Source organism: Anopheles coustani, chromosome 3, assembly GCF_943734705.1.
Source record: "Anopheles coustani chromosome 3, idAnoCousDA_361_x.2, whole genome shotgun sequence".
Taxonomy (NCBI): domain Eukaryota; kingdom Metazoa; phylum Arthropoda; class Insecta; order Diptera; family Culicidae; genus Anopheles; species Anopheles coustani.
Window position 1 is genome coordinate 88,396,448 of NC_071288.1, and position 26,152 is coordinate 88,422,599.

The 26,152-nt window shown below is 46.9% G+C and overlaps 2 protein-coding genes across 2 annotated transcripts; both read left to right on the forward strand.

The window, feature by feature from the left end:
• The first annotated feature begins 971 nt into the window (after positions 1-971).
• On the forward strand, positions 972-19,700 carry LOC131260346 (uncharacterized). Its single transcript, XM_058262045.1, has 15 exons — positions 972-2,488; positions 2,519-3,205; positions 6,968-7,284; positions 9,158-10,963; positions 11,027-11,159; positions 11,617-11,749; positions 11,924-12,065; positions 12,134-12,338; positions 12,425-12,558; positions 12,633-12,763; positions 13,523-14,947; positions 15,595-15,932; positions 16,008-16,331; positions 16,411-16,521; positions 16,633-19,700. The coding sequence occupies exons 1-15, from the start codon at positions 972-974 to the stop codon at positions 17,396-17,398; spliced, it is 8,169 nt and encodes a 2,722-aa protein (XP_058118028.1). The 3' UTR covers positions 17,399-19,700.
• A 1,439-nt stretch (positions 19,701-21,139) lies between these two features.
• LOC131272479 (lysozyme-like) lies at positions 21,140-25,111 on the forward strand. Its single transcript, XM_058274222.1, has 4 exons — positions 21,140-21,340; positions 24,324-24,521; positions 24,616-24,689; positions 24,759-25,111. The coding sequence occupies exons 1-4, from the start codon at positions 21,256-21,258 to the stop codon at positions 24,915-24,917; spliced, it is 516 nt and encodes a 171-aa protein (XP_058130205.1). The 5' UTR covers positions 21,140-21,255; the 3' UTR covers positions 24,918-25,111.
• Positions 25,112-26,152: the final 1,041 nt, after the last annotated feature.

Here is a 26,152-nt window from a genome sequence, read left to right on the forward strand (position 1 = left end):
CCGAAACGGCGCACATTTTCCCCAACTCCGGATCACCTTGGGTGGATGGAGTCGCCTTCTTAAGCATAGACCAGAGACAAACACAAAACCGTTCAAACATTTCGTTGGAGAACTTAGTATTTCACCTGGCATCGGCGTGTAGAAAACGGGCTTTTTACACTCCCTCCTTATCCCGCTATCGGCATGTGTTCGTGCGTACATTCGTAAATGAAAATCGGTGTCCGTGAGCTATCCATGACTGGCTGACAGACTGACTGGACCGGACTGGACTCGGCGGGTGCTTTTGTGGCTGACCGTGCGTCATTTCGGTGTCATCCGTCGCAACGATCGCCTCAGGACGATCGACTCTCCGGTGTCTGTTGGGCGATGATGAATTCACCTTCCCCGTGGCGTGTGCCTTCATAAATAGAAATAAAAGTTCTCTTCCATCTTTTGTTGTCTGTGATTTTTGTAGTGTACGTTTGACTGGCTGACGAAACGGCGACTGTCTCCTCGTGTCTAAATCATCGGCAACACGACACCACCATCTTTTTCAGGCGTGTGTACAAGTGTGGTGTTCTTTTTTTTCCTCCTGTTTTCGCTGTCAGTGAACAAATCTCCCGTGGATCGTCATTAATCATTCGTAAAATATCCGTGGCACACCGTGGCGTTTATCGCGTTTCGGTCGTAAAGAAGATTAAATCATCACCAGCTATTACACCGAGCTTCAAGTGGCTTGAGTGCGTGTTTGTTGTGTGTATGTGCCCAACGGGAAGCGTAATCTTTGGCCTTCCGAGAAGAAATACAGATAAACGAGACGGTGTCGTTCCGCTTCCGGGCGAGAGTGAAAGTTGTGCGCCTCAAGAACCCCGACGAGTAGGTCAAAGAAAATAGTCAATACGTGTGATTGAAGTCCACTTGTAGTGCCACAACCTCCGAGGCCCTGATGACATGCAACCGCGTTACTCACAGTGCAAACGGCCCATGCCACCATGAGCGCGCGGGAGCCAGCAAGAAGTGGGACAGTGTTCAGTAATCGTGCCGCGGTATTGCGCCATCCGCCGCGACCGTCGGCGGGCGAGGGACAAGTATTTCCAAGAATATCCTCACCTCAAGAGTCCACCGGTGGCACCATGATGGGCCTAACGAGCATCGGCCAGCCCGATGATGTCAGACAGCCGGCACAGGCTGCCGTCGGTGACGGTGGCGTCGTCATGCGCCGGCGAGTGATCGATCTGGATAAGAACCGTATCAAGTGCAACCGAAACCGTATCTGGCCACGGCCATCCAGTTTTCTCAGCTTCTTCAAACAGTCGCTCGGTTCTTCCAGTGGACCATCGGCGGGGGAGAGTGTTGCTGGAACTCCTCCTCCACCTCCTCGTCCACCGATATCAAATGGAGTTCCTAATGGCACCGAACCGGTCGTGGAGCCTCGAGGCGACTCCAAACGAGCCACCGCCCAACAGTTGGACCTCAATATGATCCGCAAGCTGGAGGAGGAGATTTACAAGCGTGGTCGGGAGCAGCGGCCCGATGCGGAAGCAAGAGACTTCCACGAGTTCTACTTCAATCATGGCCGGCGCCATTCGGGCGCCGAGCGGAAGACGTTCGCCAGCGAAACGTCCGCTTTCAACGGCGATAACCATCGGGCGGTGTTGCTAGTGGATTCGAACGCACTCGAGCCGATACTGTTGAAGCGTCCCCTCAGTACCGAAGAGGCGGCACTTCTTCAGGATCGACAAGAAGCTGCGAAAGAGCAAGATAGCGGTCGCCCACCTGATGGCGTTGGTGGTGGCAACAAATCGATCATCATCGTCGATAACTCCGAGTTCTATCCCGTGCTGATGCGGTACGACATCAACTCGGAGGAGATCGAGCGCCAGGCACACCAGCAGCAGCAGTATCGGCGGACTAGAAACGAGAAGCTTAAAATAGACACCACGGGCGGACAGTGTCAACCGCCGTCCTCATCGACATCGTCGACGTCGTCGTCGTCTGCCGCGTTGTCGGCCGTTGTCACCAATCCGCCAATCCCGACGTCATCGGCCGGGGGTTTCCCGATGAAAGCCGACGGACGGTTGTCATCGACCACTTCCTCCCTGAGTGGCGCAACCACGTCACCGAGTCCATCGCCATCCATTGCGCACCCCGACAATGGTGGTGGTGGTAGTACCCCTGTAAGCAATCTGCCAAAAAGTCGTCCCCCGACTAGCTGTAGCTCATCGCATCCGGGGCTTCCCCTTGGTGGTGGGAGTGGTGACCGAGGAGCACAGAAGGCAAAGCAGAACCCTCCGCAAAGCCGTACCGCAAATCTCTTCCAACGGTTTCTACAACAACGACGCAGTCTGAATCTCTCCGTGCGACGCAGCAAACGGGGACGTCCACCACACGAGTGTCCACACTTCAAGGGTGGAGGTGTGGTGCCAACCCCGGACGTTCCCTTCAGGCGGCCGGTTTGGGGAGATGTCATTCTCGCGAGAAGTAGCAACGGTAGCATCGCCAGTGGACAGTCCCAGAAATTGTCATCCGTTGGCGGGAGTAATAAGGTGAAATTTGAGTACCTCAAACGAATGGCCCGGTATGACTGTGAGGTCGGTCGCGTGTATAATTCCCGGGGGAGAAGCTTCCCAATTGCTGGCCGACTGAGGAGACGTGCCGCCAGTGAGCCGGACCTGGTCTCGAGGCAAAACTGGAAGAGTGATAGCTTCGTGCAGCATCTACACGCTCGCCCACACCGCCGTACGCTCTACTGGAGCACCGGTGATCTCGGAACGCTCGGACGGATGATGGAGCAAGGCCGGAACTTTGAGAATATCTTCGACAGTACGAGCGACAACCTGTCCGCACGCCTCTCCGCCGTTGGACCCACGTGTAGTTCGAGCTCGTCCTCGGTACCGTTGTGTGGTTCGGGATCGCTTTCGGGATCTTCCACGACGACGGGCTCCTCGCAGGGCAGTACGGCTTCCGGTAGTCAACAGCGCGCCCTACAGCGACGCCTCGTGGCCGCCTTAGTCCGGCAGTCGCACAGTAAACCTCCACCATCTGGTAGCACCTCGGCAGCGTATAGCGGCTCCGGTTCGAATTCATCCGCGTCACTTGCCACCTCCGGGACTCCAGCAGCAAACTCCGGAGGAAATATCCTCCGCAAAAAGTCCTCCTCCTTCCGGGGAGTCCTCCGACGCTCCAACACCCCGGACGTAGTCAATACCTGGGTGTATCGCAAAAGGTAAACGAGTAAAGTTGTTCATCTTCAACGAAACGGGGTCAATTTAAATGGCATCAGACAGAAGGGTGTATGTATGATCTGCTTCCCTTATGGACTTTCGATGTAAACTCAACCCGAAGGGAATATGTCACCCAAGTAACATGGTTTCTTTTGGTTCTTTTGCTCGTGGCAGAATTTCGTAACGTCCCAAAGAAAAGTCGTTGCCCTATTTTGTTTTCTGTTCTGTCTCGGAAAATCCCAACTCGAAATATTACCTCATTTTTGATGATCACTCGTCGTATTCCGACGCACCCAGAAGACGGGCAGTTTCACTCTCGGACGGGGTTGTCACTTTTGTGTGGAAGACGAGTTTTTTTTTCTCTCTCTGCCCTTCCCTAATTTCACTACTAAAATCTGACTAGTTCTAGAGTGTTGCATATGGACCTTCCTCTTTTGCCCTGTTCCCATCCCGGCCGACGAGATCAGCTTTGATGGTCTGCCATGTCGCCGATTTGACAGGTTTATTCGGTCGTTCAGGCACGACACCCGGCAGATGGTAGAAATCAATTTTCAACACAAAACCGCGATCGGGTGGACGATGAACTCGCGTTTCTTTGCATCTTTCTTTTTCTTGCTTTCCCTCCTTCGCCTCTATATCCCCGATTTAAATGTAACATTTTGAGGAAAAGCAGCAAAAGTGACACCATCTTTGTGAGCTCGGGAGATTACTTTATTGCAATTTGAACGCCCCCCTAAGAGATCGGAATCGTTTGGATACATCGCCCGCACGCTCGAGTTGGTTATTGGGAAAAAATGACATCGTTTTCATGCTCTGGGGATAATGGTAACACCACACTTTATGGAGTGTGTTGGCGAACGAACGAGCCGGATTGCACAAACGGGCGTGAAAACCGACGTCCAAAAGCTGATTTAGAAACGTTGGAGGGCACGAAAAACAAAAGTGCATTAACAGTCGGGCAACGATATTAGATCGCATGCGGGCACTTTTTTCATTTCAATCCGACGATCCTGTTTACAATCGATCCGACATTTCATTACACGTTGGGCGTTTTTAAAATCTTCAAGATATTTAACGATCAGATTATGTTTCCTATTTGTCCGATCAGTGTCAAAGCCGTTTAATCAGGTCCAAACGGGATTACTTTCGAAAATCCGTTGCATCCGCCGATGGGTGCGCACCCAAAAGAAAGCCTTCACGTGTGTCCGGCAATGGCTGCATATAGCGCAGTTGGCCATCGCTACCCGATACCGCGGGCAATTGAAACCCCCCAACAGGTTCACCTACTCTCCACACACGCGAGGTGTGTGCTCACGATCGCGATCGCGAGGAGAAGAAAAACCAAAAAGAAACTGCACCGCCAACACCAGACCGAATCGATGACTGCTGGTGGTGGTGACAGGAGACCTGGGAGACACTAACCACCGACCGAACCCGGCTAGTCGACACCAGATTTCGAGGCCCTTCCCACGGGGTTGTGTATGTGTTGTTTTTTTTTTTTTGTTATTTGCCGGAGGAGAACTGGCTCGCCAAAAACGACCACGAAGAAGACCACGCATGCAAACATATACCCTCCGCAATATGTTCGCCTGCTACTTGAGACAACGCCATGCGGAGGCCGCCTTCAATGTTGCGAACCATTGGAGTCAGCCACTGGTCGTGTGGACGCGGACTCTGGACTCGTTTGCCCACGGAGTCCACCGCCAGTGCGTTGCAAAATCGGTGGCTAATCTAGATTTACCTTGCTCGGTTGGTAGGCCGTGGGTTCCCAATTTCCGCTGAAAACTTGAAAATGGCACCATTTGGAGGGTTGGATTGGCAAGTTCCCGCTTGGGTGATGTAAATAGAGCCCAAGCGAAGAGGAGATAGAGAGAGAAAGAGAGGCATATACCTAATGAATACAGAACATATGTAAGTTCCTTCAGGAAGCGCTCTCCTAAACCTAACATGAGTTGCGTGACCAAAGTTATAACTAACTTCCATTCCCTTCAAGTCGACAAGTGGCTTCTCCAAACGTCCCCAAATTCCAAAGGTATCTTGTCGCGCCTTTTCGAGCGTTAGCAAATCACCTGACTCCCCGAAATGGATCAGATTTCCTGCTAGCGCAAGCCACGGACCACCGCCATCAGTACTCCCCAGGCGCTCAATTTGATTCTAACGACCCGTTTTTCCACACGCCGGACAAAATTTTGACAAATCGACAGGTTCCCCATTGTTGTTGGTATGCGCGATAGCCATCACCATGGTGACCGCGTTCTACACACACTATTTATGATCAAGTACTTATATCCCGCGCGGCCTTCCCTGTTCCACAAAGTAGACGATATTTCGGTTGCAATTGAGGTGTGGTGCTTATCGAAGGCAATTAATCTTTGGGACCGGTTCCATCTGTCACCCGGGTAATTTTACGAAAAGTCTTGTTTTGGAACTGCACCCAAGGGAACCTTCCGCTTCTGCTGGAGTGTTCCAGTCCCCATTCTCCTTCGGTTGAATAACAAACATCGCAATAGAAACCTGAAACCAGTGGCCTGCCCTCTGCTCCCTCCTTGTTGTGGGACCAAGAATCTTGATACAGACGAGAGAGGTGCATGTTGTGCATGGTATGTTTGTATGTGCGAGTGTTATTCTGCCCCGAATAAACCGCGAAGGTTATGATGAAATGCATCTGCCGGTAGGCCGAGTGGACGGCCGAGTTCCAGCGGCGTCGGGACACCTCCCAGGTGTGGTGTGCATAAATCTTTCGCCTTACGGGCAAAAGACGTTCCCAGATGCACCGTTTCTGTTTGCTCACACGGGAAGGTTCCCATCGTGCACTTGATTTATTCTATTGATCGCTGATTGCGTTCGACTTCGATTAATTAATATTTATGTGGATGTTTTTCGATGTCGAAAATGGGCACGAGAAAACAGCATTATTTGATGCCCGAATTTCCCTCCAGGTCTTACGCCGTTGCAGGATTTTGCGGGGTTCATGTGATTGTTGCACTGTTTAAAAGTCAATATAAGCCAACAATAATCCTCCAATTTACTTTTTCTGTCGTGCAATCGATTCTTTGTGGGAGATTTTAATCAAATATTTGCGCACGCCATAATCACGAAACACCTCCCGAAAACGGACACTTTGCCAATCTAAAATGAATCAACAGGGCCACCAGAGGGGAGAGTGTATCGGGTCTTGTCCCCTTGGCGTTTATGGAGCTGGTGGCGTGAAATTCGATCATACGCCTCAGTCGCCCCGGTGCCATTTTGGCGATCGTAGATTCGCACCGAACCGGCAATTAGTGTCCAATCAATGGTACAGGTTTTATTGCGGCTGTTAAATTCCTTTTTCGGGCCGCAATTCCTCCCCCATTCCCCGAGGGCACCGATTGACCCGGAACGAAGGCAGTGTGTGGGTGGGGTGTGTGTTGGTGGGTGATATTGCACCGAGTTAACCTTGCACGTCGGCGACCAACAGCCTTTCGACCTTCCCCTTTTGCTTATCGTTCAAACCGAACCGTTGTTCCGTTCCGACTCCGGGGTTAATTGAACGCTCGAACGGAATGGTGTGGCCGGAAGTTCATACAAACTGTTGCGGCGAAGAATCGAACAACGTCAATCGGCAAGCGAACGACGCATTACTCTTGTTGGGGCTCACGGTTTAAAAATAGATTTTACCTTTTCCTAGCCCACTCCCAGCTAAGTGAGGTTATAATCCTCCGGTTTTTGGCGATGATGTACTAATGAACGCTTTCGCTTCTCTCCTACCTTCCAATCTTCCACAGCTACGATGGCTCCGGAAACGGTCTAGGAGAGCCCCCGTACCACCGGGGGCACGGTAGCCCACACGCCTCGCCATCGCGGTACTCGTACGGCAGCGCCGCCAAGAGCCCGCTCCAGCATTGGCGCACGTCCAGCGCCGGAGCGACCGACTTCAAACGCAACTCACGTCTCCGCAGTTCGGCCGGCGCAGCGGTCCCGGGGGCGGCCGGTGGACACAACCACCACCAGCACCAGCAGCAGCATCGCCCGCACCACAACATGGCTGATCTGAACGTTCCGCGTGGCCACTCGCCGCACTTCAGCCCCTCCCGGCAAGCCAGTAAGTATCCCGGACGAGGACAAGGACCAAAGTCAAAAAGGTGTTAGGATGATAGAGAACTCACCGTTTTGATGGTTGTTCATATTAAAATATTTTGAATCTAATTTTGTGATTCGTTTACCATCTTAGCTAGTTATTTATTTTGTTGGAAGGTTAAAACAATCGAGACAAAACATTCGTTACAAGAACTATTACACACTCCTCTATTTATTGAAGAATACAATATTTGAATTCAAATTGACTTATTAGCACATTTTTAGCTACAAAGTAGTAGTCTTAGGATGGTTCTATCGCCATCATTGCGACATACGACGATTAAATATGAGTTGCATTGAATACAAATGTGTCGAAACAAGTTAGCTCCCGGTAAACTTAGCATGCTCTGACAGGGCATTTAAAACTGAAGCAGTTTTGTTTTATAGTTAGCTTTCTGATTTTAGAATGCAAAAGAGATTCACACATTATGTAAAGTGCAATTAGAATGAGGAATGATCCAACTTAAAAAAAAACAAAATAGAAGGTTGTGTATTAGGATAAAAGATAACGTGGATACGACTCCAATTGAAAACTAACAAGAAAAAAGGAACACAAAGATTGCGAGTGCTCTTGTAAGATTTGAAATTTGGAAACTTATTTTCAACGTTTGAAAAGTGTTCCAAACATAAGAAGAAGAATATTTCATTTTTCAATTCATTCGAGAAACACATTTCAGTAGAACTAAATTGGATGAAGGAACCTTTACCTTTGTGTCTCTATATATGCTTGCACTTTAACAAACGTACCAAACGAGTAAATGGAGTATTTCAGGTATTCAACTTGGTGTCAATAATTAAATTGATAGATATTGCTGATTAATCATATGCATTAACCACACCCTGGCCAACAGTCACCAACGATGTGTTAGAAACAACACGAGGTGCATTAAAACCACCGATAGAAGGAATGCGATAATGTGCGCCGATTTTATAATAATTCCCATTCGTGTCGTAGGAAGCACTTAGCCAGTTTGGTTCTCCACGGATTTCCAACACCGAAGGCCTTCTATTTTGCATGTGCTTTTGCAAAAGCTGACAGCGCTGTTATCTCGGTTTTATCATCTCGCACCGCGAAAACTTTCATTCGACATCATCGATGGACAAGTGTTTTCGCACGCGCGCTGCAAGAAAGGGTTTGCTTGAAGTGTAATTAAAAATTGTAGCGAGATCCCATTTCATGCTGCCCACCAGCGAGGGAAGGTTTGCATCCTGCTGCGATAAATGTTAGATAAAAACAGTGCACCGGACTAATTTGTATCATTCGCTTAAAGTTAATATGCCGCTTGTTCGCAAGTTCACCGTCGCGCCGTTCGACCGTTTGTCGTAAAGCTCTCGCATCGGAGCTGGACCCCGATGTCACAAGCTTGGCGGGGTCCGGCTCGACGATGGCATTAAGTTCGATGGTGGAGTTCCAGCCACCCGGAGTGCTCCACCTTGAGAGTGCACAAACTTGCCTGTGTTCGCCGGCAAGTGGTTGTCGGAGTAATTAATCTTGCAGTCAACCAAGTTAACCCGGCGACGCTTGGCTGCGCTCTCCCCGGCGGAGTAGCACAGGTAGCAGACCGGTACGGACTCGGTGAATATTTCATGCGAGAACAGCGTGTAGGATGCCGTGTCCGTGTGCCATCGCAAAGGATGCAGTTAATTTTTCATTCTCAGGTTGCATCGGTAATGCAAACAGCAGGCTACGGTGGAAGCTGCTGTGTTGCTACGATGCCAAAGTCGTTCGCCATATTGTAGTCAACTTGTTTCCCATTGCTGTTTTAAACTCTCGAAAGAATCAATTTCTTCCACTTTGCTTAACCACGTTTTCTTGATCTTTATCTTCATCGCAACAGCACAAACCGGAGACACCCAAACACTGCACGTTTACCTGCCAAACCATGGCTTCCGGATGATACGCTTCGACGAGGCGTCGGACGTACGGCAGATCATCAATCTGATCGTCGGCTATATGTCGCCGGGGCAGAAGCCAAACCCGCAAAGCTACGCGCTCCGGTTGCGCCACATGCTTACCAAAGAGGTCCTCTGGATGCCGCCGGACACGTCGATGCTGCAGGTGATGGCCCACATCTACAACCCGTGCTGCAGCAACGCGGACTGCCCGAACGTGGACAAGAGTACGATCGCGAAGCGCATGCAGCAGAAGGCGAGCAGCACGGCGGTCGGCCATGGGAACAGCGTGTGGAAGGCGGAACTGCGCGTCCGCTACATCCCGAAGAACCTGAAGGAGCTGTACGAGCGCGATCGCACCACGTGCCACTTCTACTTCGACCAGGTCAAGCAGGACTACATCCAGTCGAACGTGCCGAACATCGATCCGGAGATTGCGGTGCAGCTGTGCTGCCTCGGCATCCGGCACTACTACAAAGACACTAGCAATACCTCGAACGACCGGAAGCAGCATCTCGACTACATCGAGAAGGAGATGGGCTTCGGCAACTTCATACCGAAATCTGTGATAGATACGATTAAGCAGAAGAATCTGAAGAAGCAGATCCAGGCCGGCTACAAGAAGGTGTACAGCTACAGCGAAATGGAGTACATGCTCAAATTCTTCGACCTGCTGCGCACGCAGTACACCTTCGACCAGGAGCAGTTCAACGTGCAGCTGAGCAGCAGCTGGAACATCCGCGTCGATCTGATCATTGGCCCGCACGTCGGCATCTCGTACTCGGTCAACCCCCAAGCGCCGCCCACGAAAGTGACCGACTTCGAGAGCATTGAGCGCATCACGACTAGTGTGCTGCCGACGTCGCTTACGAAAAGTGACCACCAGTCGTCGGGCCGCGGTAAGGGTAAAGACCAACCAGATCTGACCAGCTCCTGTGGCGGTGGTTCGGGAAGCAACTCGTCCACCGGCGACGGAGGCAGCAAAAAAGACTCGAAGAAGGGTGGATCGTCCGGCGGGTCGTCGGGCAGCGGCACCGCCAGCCAGTGCGCGTGCGGCGAGATCAAGACCCAGCTGCGGATCCGCGTCAACGGCAACAGCGAGGACCTGGCGATCACTTGTGATGGTATTAAGACTTCCGAAAGTATAGCCGATCTAGTCGATGGATACTGTAGATTATTTAACAATAACGAGACCAGCCTGTGGGATCGCTCCGTCATACCAAAGGGTACGCCGCCAACCGGCAACAGCGCCACCAACTCGCTCGAGAAGAGCTCGCAGCTGAAGAAGAGCCTCACGGAGTCGCAAACGTCCGGCGCCGATCGGCATGGATCGCGATCCTCCAGCGTGGATCGGTTGAACGGTGCCAACGAGATGCAAGATTCCACCGCCGGTCAGCTTCCAAAACCGACGCTAAACGAGGACTACGCCGAGCTGGGTATGTGCGACGAGGAGGGTGACTACTCGACGCCGGCTGCTCGGGACTACGAGCTCGAACGAACGCAGATTACGCTGAACGAGATCATCGGCGTGGGGCAGTTCGGGGACGTACACATCGGTACCTGCCGGCTGCCGAACAAGTCCACCCTGGTCAGCAAGCTGAACCAATCGCTGACGACCGAGTTCGATGAGCAGTTGATGCTGGATAATGGCAATGCCGACGCGCAGAAGACTGGCATTATTCAGGTGGCCGTGAAGACCTGCAAACCGGACGCGGATACTACGACCTCGGAGAAGTTCCTGCAGGAAGCATGTAAGTGTGACGAGAATAATAAGGAGGAGATCGAGTACTCACGAAGGCAAATCTTTATTTTAGATATCATGAAAAAGTTCGAGCATCCACACATCATCAAACTGATCGGAATTTCCAGTGGTCCGCCGATCTGGATCGTCATGGAGTTGGCCCGTCACGGTGAACTACGAGCATATCTGAAGAAGAACGGTCCCAAGTAAGTCATCCGTGGAAAGGAAACCCCTTCTCAATTTCGTTTTCTGCTTCTTGGGAGCATTTTACAACGCTTTTTATTGTTGTTCAAGCGACGAAGAGGGTTTTATCGGTAACTTTGAGGCGGGTATTGGTGCATTACAAAATCCTGCCGGACCAGCTTGGTTGATACGGTAGCGCATTTTCCGACCCGCCACCGGCAGCGGATCGTTATTCAATCGACTTTGTTCGAATGTGCATCCCTTCAGTCCGCTAATCCTTTCGAATTGTTCTCCGTATCCCCATACGCAAACTTCTTTCGATTGTCCGGATCTGTTACTGGTTTGCTTCCTTTTAAACTGCTGCACACCGGTCGAACAGTGCCCGGCTAGTAAACGTTCGACGTAAAAGCAGCAACTATCCTCGGGATAGTACCGTTGGGTCATGTTCTAATTTCTCTATTTGTTCACTGTTTCACACAGGCTCAAGCTTGGTACGCTTCTGCTCTACTCGTACCAACTGTCGACGGCGCTCAGTTACCTGGAATCGAAGAAGTTCGTTCACCGCGATATTGCCGCACGAAACGTTCTGGTCAGCTCACCGACGTGTATTAAGGTAAGGTTGAACGAAAAAGCACCGTTTTTTAAATATTTTGCTTTAACACTTCAAATTTGGACAGGTTCCACGCGAATGATTCAACCAAATAACTCCTCACTCGTTTTGATACTAAACTCGAGTCAATGCCTACCATGATGTGTTACTTTATTCCCGCTTGTTTACATTTCATAGCTTGCCGATTTTGGACTCTCAAGATGGGTTGAAGATCAATCGTATTATACTTCCACCAAAGGTATGCTTCCGATCAAATGGATGGCGCCGGAATCGATCAACTTCCGGCGCTTCACAACCGCCAGCGACGTATGGATGTTCGGTAAGTGTAAAGCCTACTTTAAACAGCAGTTCCATATTTACTATTTCTATTTCTTTCGTTGTGCGTAGGTGTTTGTACGTGGGAAATTCTCATGCTCGGTGTCAAACCATTCCAAGGCGTTAAGAACTGTGACGTGATTGGGAAGCTAGAGAACGGTGAACGTCTTCCGCTGCCACCGAACTGCCCGCCCCGCCTGTACTCGCTGATGTCGCAGTGCTGGTCACTGGAGCCGCTGAAGCGGCCCAACTTTAAGAGTGTCAAAGAAACGCTCTAGTAAGTTGCAATTGATTTTCATCTTCCGCCTCACCATGGAGGACAAACGTATTTAAATTAAACGATATTTTGTTTTCCTATCGCAGCGAAATTTTGATGGAAGAAAGACATAGTGACTGTGAAACGATGCGCCGGGAAAATCGCCGTGTGGCAGCAATGTCCTGGGGTGCCGGAGACGATATGGCACCTCCGAAGCCTGCCCGTGGACCTACAATGGGTGGTAAGAATTGTTTTTAGTTGTTCTTTGTTGTCAATAATTCGAATGCTGATGAACATCCACGTTTACTCTTCCAGGCGATGGTCCCCTTGTGCCGGGTGCACCCCAAACCTACATCGTTGCCCGCGACCCGACCGTGCTGGCGGCGCTGATGCGGGAGAACGAGCAGCGGGGCATCAATCCGTCGTCCTACACGACACCGGCCTCGGTATTTAACACTCTAGCCGTAGACTTAGATCCTAATGCACCACCAAACAATACTGATAACCAAGTTGCCAAAGAGATTGCTGTCGCTAACCTACCGTTGAAAACCGTTCCCCTACCCGTGACCGAACTGCATAAGCTTGATCCCACCATCGACGAGGCGCACACTGCTGCCACCGCCGCCAACGCAGCTGCTGTCGGTGAGCAGGCGGATTCCGCCGAGCAACAGCAGCTGCAGGGCGGCGGTAGTGGTGGTGGAGAAATGGCGCATGAAGAATGCAACCAGAATCCGTACGCTGGCAGTACCATTGCGGACGGTACCGCGGAAATGCTTCAACCAAAGAACACAGACACCCTGGAACGCTATAAGAACCCTCAAGATATTCTTGTACTTTCCGCTAACAATAACATCATTCATTCCATGTCGCAAAGTTCCTCCTTCGTCACCGCACAGCCCAACTCCCAGGGCTCGCAAATGCTTTCCTCCAGCTGCTCCGCTTCATCTTCCTCCTCCGTCACTCATCCGCACGGGACGATCGGCTATCCGGTACCGTGCGAGATCATCAACGCCCTGACCCAGCAGACCCATTCGATCGAACCGACCTATAAAGCCATCCAACAGCAGCAGCAACAACTCCAGCAGCAGCAGCAACAGCAGCAGCAACTGCAACAACAGCAGCTTCAGCAGGGTGGCCCTAATCTGCAGGCGAACCTAAACCCCCAACTGATGAACAATAATTTCATGCATTCCAACGCTCAACAGCAACAACAGCAGCATCAAACGCAGCAGCCGTACTACCCGCAAGGCAACTCCATCGTCACCTACCAGCAGTACCATGCCCAGCAGCAGCACCAGCAGGCCCTCGCCGCCGAGTACTACCAGCATCAGCATCAGCAGCAACAGTACGTGATGCAACAGTCACAGCCCGCTCTAATGGGTGGACATCCAGGGAACTATATGGCGTACAGTGGTGGCGTTGCCCCACCCCCACAAACTGGTGGTCAATATCCGCAGGCGAACTTTGTCAAATCGCCCCAGCAGGAAGATCAACCCCCGGGTGGAGCAAAATCGCGCAGCCTCGAGCGTAACGTGGGACAGAACATCGTGTCGGCGTACGCGGCCCGTATCAATTCGCTCGAGCGGACACGCCAGATGAGCATGGAGTACGGCAGCTCCGTCAAGGCGATGCGCTCGAATTCGCTCACCCGCCAGTACAGTGGTGGCAATCAGTCCGATCTTTATCCGGGCGTCGGACATGGCGTTCGCTCCGCTAGTCTCGAGCGCGGTAATGGACCCTCGAATGCTGGCGGTGGTGGTGGTGGTGGGTATATGAACCGCATGGGAAGCCTCGAACGGAACCAGCAGACGCCCACCACCCAGTCAATCTTCCTGAACTCGATCAAAGGTGGCAGCCTGGAACGCAACCAATCGGCCGCGATCGTCAACGATATGCTAAACAGCAAGATCGCGTACAAGGGTGGTAGTCTGGAGCGTAACCAGCACATCCTGATGAGTCGTGGTGGAGCCGTGGGTAGTCTCGAGCGCAACATGCCCTTCCAGAACTACCGCAGCCCGGTAGCGGCGGCCCCGAAAGAGCAGGAACCATTCCAGGAAGAAATCTACGACTTTGGCGGTGTGAACGTAAAGTCTTGCGCTTCGATCGCGCTGAAGAAGAGCGTCGAGAAGGGCATGCTGCCACCGAGTTCGTTGGTGGTATCGCCAGGGCTTCCTGCCAACTCCTCCGGGGCTAACTTTGCCCTCCCACCACCGTACAGTTCGGCCAGCAAGCAGCAGCAAGCAGCAAACCTCCAGCAACAGCAGCATCAAATGCAGGGCACCCCACAGCGCGCCCTCTGGGCAGGTGGTGCCCCCGGGCCCGCCATGCATCAGCAAATTTACATTCAACAATCGCAAACACAACCCCAACCGGTTCCGCAAGTCGCTGGAAGCATGATGGCGTCGTCGTCGTCCGGTGGAGGTTCCGGGCCGATCATAGGAATTGCTTCATCGCAGCAGGTTCAGATACCGATGAAAATGTCCCACAGCCAATCGGTGGCCCATCAAGCCGTTCAACCGATGCAACCGATGCAGATGGCCACATCGATCGCACAGCCGGTCCACCAGCCGGTGATGGGTGATCAACAAGCTTCGACTTCACAGCAACAGCAACAGCCGCCGCCCGCTCAGGTGTCTAAATTGGACTAAAACTTTTCGATCATCACCTTGTTTGTCTCCTCCTTACCGACTGACGATTAAGGATGTTGTGCTTGCTTTCGACTACATTTTTTCCCTCGATTGATTTGTGTGCTGATTATCATTTGATATTATTTCGAACATCTTTCACTTCATTTGCTTCTTCCATCAATCATTATTTCCCATGCTAGTAAATCCATTTATTTTTATGTGTGGCTCATTAGTCTTAGATATTTTTCCTCTTTTTTCCTCTCTTTTAATAGTTCTTTAGCGTTTTTTTCAGTTTTGTTCTTTGTGTTGAATGTTGTTTCCTCGATGGTTGGATAGAAACCTTCTTTATGCGAATTTTTAAACCTTTTTTATTTTCTCCTATGGATTGGTTTTTTCTTCGGTTCATTGTAACCATAATTTTCACATTTTCTCAATCGTTTCAGTTGAATGATTCGAGTTTTAGTTTAACATGGCCTTGAAAGATTTTTATTTATTTTCTAGATACGAGTTTGTTTTTTTATCAGTATTATTTGGTCGTAATTAGAATAATGTTTGATTCATTATGTATATTTTAAAATCTACCGTTTTTCATTTACTTACACTGCATTTGTTCTAACATCTTTCCAACTTACCTTTTATTTTGCTTAAAGCTACAGGAAACGCAACAACAGCTGGAAGAGAAGCTCCGCCGGCAGCAGCAGGAAAGCGAAATCGACTCCAAGTGGTTGCAGCAGGAGGAGAACAACCTTAAGAAGCGGCTCAGTTTGATCACGGCCAACACCGCCAACATGTCGCTCGAACAGCAGCAATCTGCTCCAACCGGGGCTCCAGTGGAGAGTGGCACACCACCGATCAACGGCGGAGGTTCATCCCTCTCTGGAAGCTACCATTCCCAACAGAGCCCACACTTCTCGCCGCAGAACACCATGTCCGGACCGCAGAGCTTGGGCGATCACTATCCTACCACACCGAATACGAGCGATTCACGGTAGGTTTCTATGAGACGGTTTCTCTCGGTTTCTTCGACAGTATGTTTTTAATCTTCTGTTTCACCCATCCACAGACCACATACCCCCGGTTCCAGCGGTGGCATGATAAAGTCGAAGAGCTCCTCGATGGAACGCTGCACCACGCCCCAGTCGGGCGATGAGAAGTTCGCGGTGAAGAAGGTCGAACCAACCAAAACGATGCCACTCGATCGGACGAACGATCAGGTGTACACCGCCACCACCAGTGTGGTTAAGTCGATTATGGCCCTCAGCCAGGGTGTGGACCGAGCGCAGGCACCGGAATACCTTAACCTGGTACGAAACGTCGGGTTCGAGCTGCGTGCACTGCTCGGTGCAGTCGATCAGCTGTCGGCCAACTTCCCGCCACAGCGTTATAAGTAAGTTTTGGAACTGGATGCTCTTACTAGAGATTTTAATTGCGGTAAATAAATATTTTCTTTTGTTCGACTGTTACAGGGAAGTGGAAATGGCACACAAAGTATTATCCAAAGACATGTACGAACTAGTTACAGCCATGCGGCTGGCGCAGCAGTATAGCGAGACGACGCTAGATGCCGAGTACCGGAAGTAAGTTTAATCAATCTAAACTATGATTTAAAGTTTCCGTTAACTAAATAAAAGTTTTATTTGAATATAAATAAACTAATTTATCCGTTTGTTTGTTTTTTCCACTTTTAGGAGTATGCTAGCAGCAGCTCACGTACTAGCGATGGATGCCAAAAACCTCCTCGATGTGGTCGACTCCATAAGAGTGCGCTACCCGAACCTCTTCCAGCGGCAACCGAGCGTCCCGACAAGTCCCACGCAACGCCAACACGCCACGGCCAACAGTACGGGCCCGTCCGCTTCGTCAGTCCATCCGTCCAGCGTTCCCATGGCAGGAGCATTCGCTCAGCAGCAACAGCACCAGCCGTATCTGCAGCAGCAGCAGCATTCCTTCGATCAGTCGCAGCTGCTCATGATGGGCGAATGCTACCAGAACCTCCAACCAAAGCAACCCCTGCTGGCGCACAGCTCCCCGCCAACATCACTCACACATTCCTTCGACACGTCGGTGGCGGCCGCCGGCGGCATGGGTGGACAGCAGAGTGGCATCTACGATAACGAATGTATGATCGGCCAGCAGCAGCAGCAGCAACAGACCGCCGACGGAGGGAAGCTCAGGAAACCGGCTATAGCTGCCAAACCACCATCGGTCGTTGCGATGGCTTCGGCGAAACTGAAACCGGCTGGTATGATGTCGTCCGAAGGCACCCTTCCGGAGGGTGTTTGTGAGATGTACTCAAACACCGGGGCGTCCGGAGCACCGTCCTCGAACAACGCAAACGGCGCTGGACAGCTAGACATCAAACTTCCCGATCCCGTTTCGTGTACGATCGTGCAGGAAAACCTTCTGGCCGCCAACAATCAGAAGGTGATGGCCACAAACAAGCTGAGCGGTTAAGGGCAACAACACTTTTACCCTCCACAGTGTGGGGGTATTTTCTTTTTTACTTTTCAAAGACAAGCAGTGGTCCCAACCTCAACCAAGGGAACCCCGTTCCTACATTCTTTAACCACTTTTATTGCCCACGGTAGGGACAATTACATTTTCATTTCATCGCGTATCTCATATACTCAATTATTTTCTGAACTACGGTGAACTTTTGTTGTGAATAGTAAAAGTAGTCAAACGGTCGGGAAGCAGACGAACGTCGTCTGAGACTTGTTCTAGAATTAGCTTGCCTGTACGCGCGTTGAACTGAATGTTGGAAGATGGTTTAAAATTGCCCCAAAAGCGGTGGCAGTTCGACAGAACTAAGAGAACGATATAAAGTCGGAATTAAATAATAAACAGTGTAATCGCTATCAGTATCAGTCAGGAAACACATTCACTAGCCGGAATAGAGCATGAACGTCAGGTCGGGTTTTCCATATGAGAAGAGATGGCACGAGTTAAATCGCCACCATATGTCAGTATGGCCAAATCCACAGTGCATTATGGATCTGGGTGCACACATGCTAGAATTAATGGTCCGTTTTATCTAGTAAGGGAAGCTACAGAAAATCCTCCTGTACGGTCGCGCTAAATATTTGTAATGCGGATGAGTTATAATATTTGATAAACACCCAAGCTGACGTTAGGAGATATTCCGCGCGTGGTATGATTCGTGCGACATAATGTCAATAAAGTGAAATTGTGAACAAATGAATAATGAAACAACCGCCAGTGCTGATTTGAATCTGCTTTATTGCAACCAGAACCAGGCGTTTGCCTCGCGTCATCGAGCAATCAATCTGAACAGTTCTTTTTCTGGAAAACAAAAGTTTGTAGCCTTTTCTCTTTTGCTTAGCCGCATATTTTTTTGCTTCTTTTGCAATCGACCTAATAACGATCGTTATATTTCTTACCCGAGCACTGAGAGGAATTGTTCCTAACCGATAACTAACCACCAACTCAAAACTTACAACACAATCAAGAAAGATAGAAAATTAAACTACAATGCAGTAGAAACAATAGAACTCAACTTTAGATGCCACCGTTTTATCATAAAGGAAATTACGTTGTGGCAATAGACACTTTTTGCTGAATGTAAACGTTTCGAACCATTTTACACAGTTTGAGTAGAAGCAAATAGTAACGACGTACTTGTTCCGCTTTTTTTACGTCTTGTTGTCCGTAACCCCTCTTACTAATGCGCGACACCACATTCCACCGTACCGTAATGTGCATTTCTAACCGACCAAAAACTGACATTCGTTCGTTTGCGCCATTCAACCACCAACCAATAAGATAAATGTAACCGCTGACTGCTAATGCTTTTATGTTTAAGAAAACACTATATATGTAGCCTAGGGGTCTAACAACTTTAAATATTAGAACAAACTGTGACGGTGGGAAGGCGAAAATCTATGCATGTACGTATGCCCATTTTATGCGTGAATGTGTGAGTGTTTTGTTTGGCCGTTTTCCTTTTTGGTCCAACTATTTATCTACCACAAGGGGATCTATCTACTCAATAACGTGTTTCGTGTTAACGATCTGAAACCGGATCTGCATCCCAATGCTAACATTTTCTGGGAATGGAAAAACATATACCATGGACGTGTACGAAGAAGTCATGCTACTCAACTACTAAACGCATCTACGCTAGCAAAAAAGCCACGCAGCTTCTAACAACGCTTTGATAAAAGCCAAAACCAGTTTATACGCAATAGCTAATCACAATGGATCTAACTTCATTCTTAACCGCAACATATTAAATAAGTTTGTACATAGGAAAAATAGAAACATGGTATGGATGTATTTTCCAAGTTCATTTTACATTTTTATTATAGGTTTCCTCCTTCAAACAAGTAAACTTTGTGTAATAAAGAATGATCTCGAGGAACTTTTCGATAAGTTTCTTATGTGCTTCAATTAGAGCAACCGGAGTGGTTAATTTATGAGAGTTCGCTTGTTATATTATCTAACCAATTAATAAAATCTGCGTAACACATGCGAGTAGGAATGGCAGGCAAGAAGGAAGCCGGTGGTGGTTTGTAATCAAAAACTGAAAACACAGGGAAAATTGCTACAAAACAACAAATCTAATCAATCCACAGCATATAACACTAACGAGCAGCTTGCAGGGATGGTAGAATGCAGGAGGTTTACTAATGTCGTGAATCCGGATTATCAGCTGATCAAGTAGTACTTTTCAAACAAACCCTCCAATCCCTTTTTGTAGGTTCGCCAATCGATCATTCTACTCATTAATAAAGCAGAATCAAACATATTAAAACACAGACGGTGTTCCTTAAAATATTTCAAGAAATACTAACAAAGAATTGATGACAGTTTATTTTTACATTTTATTTTTATTTTTTTTTTGTCTTCACTCACTCAAAAAACAACCATTTTTAATTACCATTACCATTAATACCATAACCATTAAATATAGCGATTGAATCAATGGTAAATGATAAATAAACCCTACAATTTATTTCATGAGCATTGTTGGGCTTCCTGGCATTGGTTTGTCTTCAGAATCTTCAATTGCAGAACAAGCTACCTTCAACCGGTTCTGCATTACCCGATGGATCAACTGAGGGTTTTTCCCTGTTCATAAATCCTCTGCCACGACCGGACAGCTGATGGTCGGGTTCATCGTCCAATGGCAACATCCGTGGGCTAGGTCAAGATCACCGAGCAAATGCGCAAAACCAGTCGGACGTTGCTGCACGATTGGAAAAAACCGATTTAATTAATTCATTACTTTACTTGGCAAAGAAGAGGCGTAAACTGGTAAACAATTACCTTCTCATGTAGGGGTTTAATATGTTTTATCGTAAGACGCATGGTGAAGAAAAATATTTAATCGATACTGGTTGTGTGACAAAATCATAACCGTATATTAATTAAGGATAAACATAAGAAAGAGGATGGGACAATTTAACTCAACGAAAATGTTTTATATTCTATGATCAGATTCTGTCCTCCCGGTGAATTATCATGATGCCCCTTTTTTGTTGATCATGAAATAACAAAACATTCAGCCAAACGTTGAAGAAATCACGTCGAGAATAAATCCATTAGATCATCATGCAACCCAAAACACTAAAAGATAAAGTTTCCTTCTTCAGTTTCTATAACCTAGCTCGTTAACTTTCTTTCGGTCTACTAAATCTTATTTAATTCAAGACATTGTTGTGCTTTCGCTTTATGACTTTAGCCTATTTTAAAACGACACGGCACGGTCTAACGTTTGGGAAGTGTGATGTTCGAAAAGAAATTCTATTTGAATAAAAGCGTCGTAAATCGCTTACCACAGATTTTGGGGAGCAAAGAAGAAATGATGTCTTATAAAAAGGCAGCGCCCAAAACGCAACCTAATGAAGCCCCCGGTGCGTGGCTGTATCAGATTTCATCAGATACAACCAATAAGCTACGACAATTCCTGTCCCCATCCGGATGACATCATGATGCGACGGATCTCCATCGTTCCGATCGCGTCCATTCTGCTTGAATCGTTTTCTGAAATGAATACACGACCGTTTCCGATGAACCTCGCGATCAAAATCTCGCGGTGTACATTCGAAAGGGATGAATCTCGCGGACAAAAGACGATGCACGATCGCGCGTTTCGCGAGTTATATTCATGCTCGATCGAGCCAGCGGCACAACAACCGCTTCAGTCTTGCAGATCATCGCGTGCGAAGCGGACGCCTTATCCCGTGTGCCATACCTCCGGTCGGTCAGTCAGTTTGTGTGCCTAATATTCCCCAACGGAACGTGTGTGTGAGTTGCTCGTGTGGTGGACTGTTATAAAAATTGCAAATATGGTTTCCAAATCGATTGTAATCGCTTCCCTTTGCTGCTTTGCCATCGGATTGGGCAGCGTCCAGGCCGATGTATCCCATATTGGTAAGTTTAGTCCAGAAGAGCTGTTACGAACATTTTTATAATGGTTTGTGGTTGAAAAAGAACGAACAGGAAAATGTTTAACATTGGTGACAGAGGTCTTACGAAACCATAGCAACAGAACGATGGCGTCATTTGTTCCCGCCTACTTATCGGCCTCGCCTAAGTAAACCGACAACTTTATCGAACCAGTGTTTCAGAAGGGGACACTTTGTTTTTCAATTCTATTAAAAGCATCTTGTAAAAACAACGCTAATTTGACTGTTGATTATTCGCACTTCAATTCCGTTTCAATAGAGGAATCAAATTTTAATAAGAATTCCAACCAGTGGGGAAGATTTAATGGTGCTCAGATACCACCCAAGCACGTATGCAAATGGGAAATACAAATGGAAATCTTTTATCAGTGATGCACCTGTCAAGAATAATTCCTATTCTGCCACTTCGTTAGCATGTAGTTCCGGAAGCACAATGATATTGCATCGTTGATCACGACAACATGATAAAGTGTATGACTCAATGCGAAAAACGCGTCTCAGTGATGGATGGTGTGTGTTGCTCATAAAGGAAGGCACAGCAAAATCTTAATGGTTGTCTCCAAAGGCATTCGTCCGTGAACGGGTTGCTTTGCATTCTTTGAAGGAGAATAAATAATATAAAATGAGTTTAATTTATTTTACCCTTTTATTTTGAATGGATTTTCGTTTAATCACACTCATGTAATTTGTCGAAAATCGTTCCTTTCTTCTTTGGCCAGCTTCAGAACTTTGAAAACGATCAAAAAACAAGATAAAAATGTCACACGTCGAAATAAGCCTCGAGCTACCGCCAAAGCTGGCAGAAAGAATAATTCGATGAACAAAACAAGAAACCGAGCTCAAATCCCTGCCAGACAAAATAACATAATCGCTACGGATAGGGAAACAAAGCGGCATGACTATTTCGCAACCGGTTATTCCGCAACTCCGCTGCCAAATCCGCATTTTAATCCCTTTACCTTCCTGCCTGATGGTCGCCCTCCTAGAAACCAACATCTTCCAACGGACTCCGGAGATGACAGACGTCATGTTCGTGTGGCTCTTAGTCGGCATTTGTTTACCACGCGCCACTTAAGATATATCTTAGCTGGCCTTGGTTTTTCTGTGAACCGGTTCCGGTGCGCGCGCTAGCCTACGGAATTGCAAGGTTCTGTCCTTTTTTATTACAACTTCATTTCGGATTTATGTTTTCTATGTAGATTATTACCTCGTTCGTTTGATTTAAATTTTGTACCTTGTGTTTTGGTGAAGTCATCCCGTGGAAGAAGTGCTCGGTGTGACGAATCCGTGTTATAACGGGACAGGGTCTGGGGTCCTTTTTTTGTTCCAACTTTTACACCAAGCGTTTCGCAACACGTGCTCGATGATTAATGATGGTTCCAAACATGTTGCCAGATGGGTTTCGGATCATCCGATAAGTTTGAGAGTTCACTAAAGTCAAGGAATGGCAGCCATTAGGTCAGATATTTGTTTTCAGATCGGTACAGGGAATTCCCACGATTTAAAAGGTAAAGATAAAATGTAGTTGGATTTGGTTTGATCCTTGAACTCAAAACATCAAAATAAATGTTTAATGCAGTGAATTCAGGGTAAATAATCAAACGTTCAAAAAGGATTGGTTCGCACGCTAAAGAAACCTATTCTAATTTATTCAGAAACTAATTCTTCGAGGGTTTTATTAACACTCTACCAGTACTTAGAGGAAAAATTAGAAAAAAAATACATTCAATCACCTACACCGTAGTAAACTGATGCACTCACCGTATGTTCCGTTTTATGATAGGTTATTAAATCAATATATCAATCAATATATTACTCCATTATGACTTCCACTTGCCTATTATTAACAAGATCCTCATAAACCACTTCTTAACTCATATGCAGCAATCATAGCTTTTCATTATTAAGAGGATGATTGATGTTATGAGGCGGAATAAAATCAACTGCATTTACCAACCGTTCAATCACTCTTCGCACTGGTTTGCAGCGATCGGTGATAACGAGCGAACGATCCTCTCGCGTCAAACGATGACGAAAGGGTCGATTGGGGTTCGATCGACCGGACTGTACAGTTCGTTCGAATAAACAACGGTGTGCAAAGTGTGTAATCAATGGTCGTTTGGTTTATTTATTTTACAGCCCGTGTTTTCCGGAATTCATCCGCATTTCAATCGCACAAGCAACTTTGTGTGATTAATCATGATGTAGAAAGGTCATGAAATAATTTAAATGGCGAAGCTTTCCGGATATAAGATCATTTTCATCACATAACTAACATTAGTCTTTTTAGAATGCAGTTTGTTTTAAATAATAGTTGTCAATGATTTATTTGAAAAGACATAATATTCTTGATTGTGAATTTTTAAAAGAATTTAAAAAACAACAAGTGTTACTTACAAAACTATCCCAGCTTCAACCGTTTTATGAAACACATAGTTTTCAGATTATTTAACATTCTTGAAAATTTTTCGGCTTTTCGAATATTTATCACACACTACCCTCTTTTATAAATCACATTTATAGATTTGAAAATGTCACTTGTATCCTGAATTTTTTATTTGTTGATTTTTATAATATAGAACTTCAAATCACAAATTTGAAATTCAAAATTGTTTATGTGTTTTTTAAATTAGTCTGTTTGATGTATACTTTTTTGTTGAATTAAGAATATGAGACAAGCTTATATTTTAGCTAACATTGGGCCGAATTCAGAAATAAATTGTAGAAAAGACCAAAAGCTATTTGACTATATATGCGAAATATAAATGCAATAATGCAACGTTGTTGAATCTTGTAAACAAATATTCAAACGTATGCGAAGATTTCTTCTTTGTTTTGCATATTTCGGAAATTTTGACGAAAAAGCTCGTTTTATGGAGGGCTTTAGATCGAACTTTCTTTTCTAATTTTAATTTAACATTTTGGTCCTCTTTTTTCATCTTCAATAGCTCCACAAGCGGCTCCTGCGGCGCTAGAAACTCCCGTCACCGACGCTTGCCTCGCGTGCATCTGTGAGGCATCCAGTGGTTGCGATACGGCAGTTCGCTGTAACGGAGATGTTTGCGGCATGTTCCAGATCACCTGGGCCTACTGGGCCGATGCTGGCAAACCGGTCCAGCAGGGCGACAGCCCCGACTCGCAGAACGGTAAGCGTTCCGCTTCCCATCCCATCTCGTCATAGTTTACGATCGTTCTGTTCTTTAACGATTCTTTTCCTGTTTTGTTATTCTCTCTCGCCAGCCTACGCCAACTGCGCCAACGAACCATACTGCGCCGCCAACACCGTCCAGGGTTACATGAGAAAGTTCGGCCAGGTAAGAATACTCCTCAAGCAATCTTCAATCGACCCACGGCACTAAGACACTTCTTCCATTTTTCCTTAGGACTGCAATGGCGACGGTAACATCGACTGCTTCGACCACGCGATCATCCACAAGCTGGGCGGCTACAACTGCAAGAACCAAGTCCCGCTCGTTTACCAGTCAAAGATCGACGAATGTATCCAGCGTAAGGCCATCGAGTATGGAGCCGTCCGACAGTAACCATCCTGACCATCGCAAGACACGGTATCAGCCCATTTCACGAGGGACGATCTCTGGAACCGCTGCATTTGGAAAGATTTTGGATTGACTTCGCTAATTTATGCTAGATTTAAAGCTGAAAAATGTGTCTCCTCTCTTTTGTCTCCTTCGTTTGACATCGACCATATGCGAACTGCACAATTTCACTAAAATAAAGAATTGGATATATTTATACATTAAAATCCGACATCGATTGGTTTCGCTTTAACATATTTTTATTTTTCAAAAGCTAGTTTTAGTAGTTACAGGAAGGTTTTAGTTTTCATTTCGGGATTTGTTTGTTTGGTTTGTTTTTGTTTTGCTTCGATCTACCATTCTCGCGCAATTTGTAACTTTTAATAAAAACTTAACCTTACGATAAAATCAATATTGCCTGTTGCCCACTGCGACGTGAATAAAGTTGTCAAACATTGTTGCTTATTGCACCGCACAGAATTGCCTGGTCATGCTTTCCTTTTTGGTTTGTCCAATGTTTCCTATCCCACCCCCAAAAGCTTATTATCCTTTGCTTCTTTGAGCAGAGAAACGTTTTCATTCAGCACACTTTCAAATTGTCTTAAAGACCTTATCAGAGTTTTATTCAATCAGCGAGAAGTTATTGTAAAAAAATAATATTTAACATGTATTTAATACTTTCTCTTGTCTAACACTCTTTTCATCGGATCATGCTTTAGTTTTTCGTTTAGTTTTTTCTCAATCAATACATTGATTTACCTTGAATTAGCATCTAATTCAAAACAAATGCATTGTCTTTTCACTGTTCTCTAGAGACTATAATTTTGCACAGTTTGGAGGACAAACTTCAAGAAAAATACAATTTAAATAAAATTTTTGAAACTTATTTTCATACCGAAAAGTTTAAGAAACAATTCAGCGATCACTAAAACATTCAGCATGATTTTTTTGATGTTTGAATTGACTTCTATTCAATTAGCCTGGATTTCTGGCGTGGTGCCTCTTGTTTATGACTGAAATTGAAACGGTCGAGCTTATAAAACAACATTCTCCTGTATACTAGTTTAGTTTTACCTTGGGACTGGCAAGTTTTAGTTTGGCAACTTTTGGTTTGTTCTTGTGGACCTCTGATATTCGTTTCACACCATTATTTCTCTCCAACAAGTTATGCAGCTCCGATGTATTAGGATCGCCTACGTTTTATCTTATTCGAAAACGACGATTGTGTTGTGAAGTGAAAA

Bases quoted from the DNA above. Each gene is read 5' to 3' on its own strand.
- LOC131272479 (XM_058274222.1), top strand. From the start codon at position 21,256: ATGGTTTCCAAATCGATTGTAATCGCTTCCCTTTGCTGCTTTGCCATC. The intron at 21,341-24,323 runs GTAAGTTTAGTC...CATCTTCAATAG, and splicing joins GGCCGATGTATCCCATATTG to CTCCACAAGCGGCTCCTGCG. The intron at 24,522-24,615 runs GTAAGCGTTCCG...CTCTCTCGCCAG, and splicing joins CAGCCCCGACTCGCAGAACG to CCTACGCCAACTGCGCCAAC.
- LOC131260346 (XM_058262045.1), top strand. From the start codon at position 972: ATGAGCGCGCGGGAGCCAGCAAGAAGTGGGACAGTGTTCAGTAATCGT. The intron at 12,066-12,133 runs GTAAGTGTAAAG...CGTTGTGCGTAG, and splicing joins CAGCGACGTATGGATGTTCG to GTGTTTGTACGTGGGAAATT. The intron at 16,522-16,632 runs GTAAGTTTAATC...TTCCACTTTTAG, and splicing joins CTAGATGCCGAGTACCGGAA to GAGTATGCTAGCAGCAGCTC.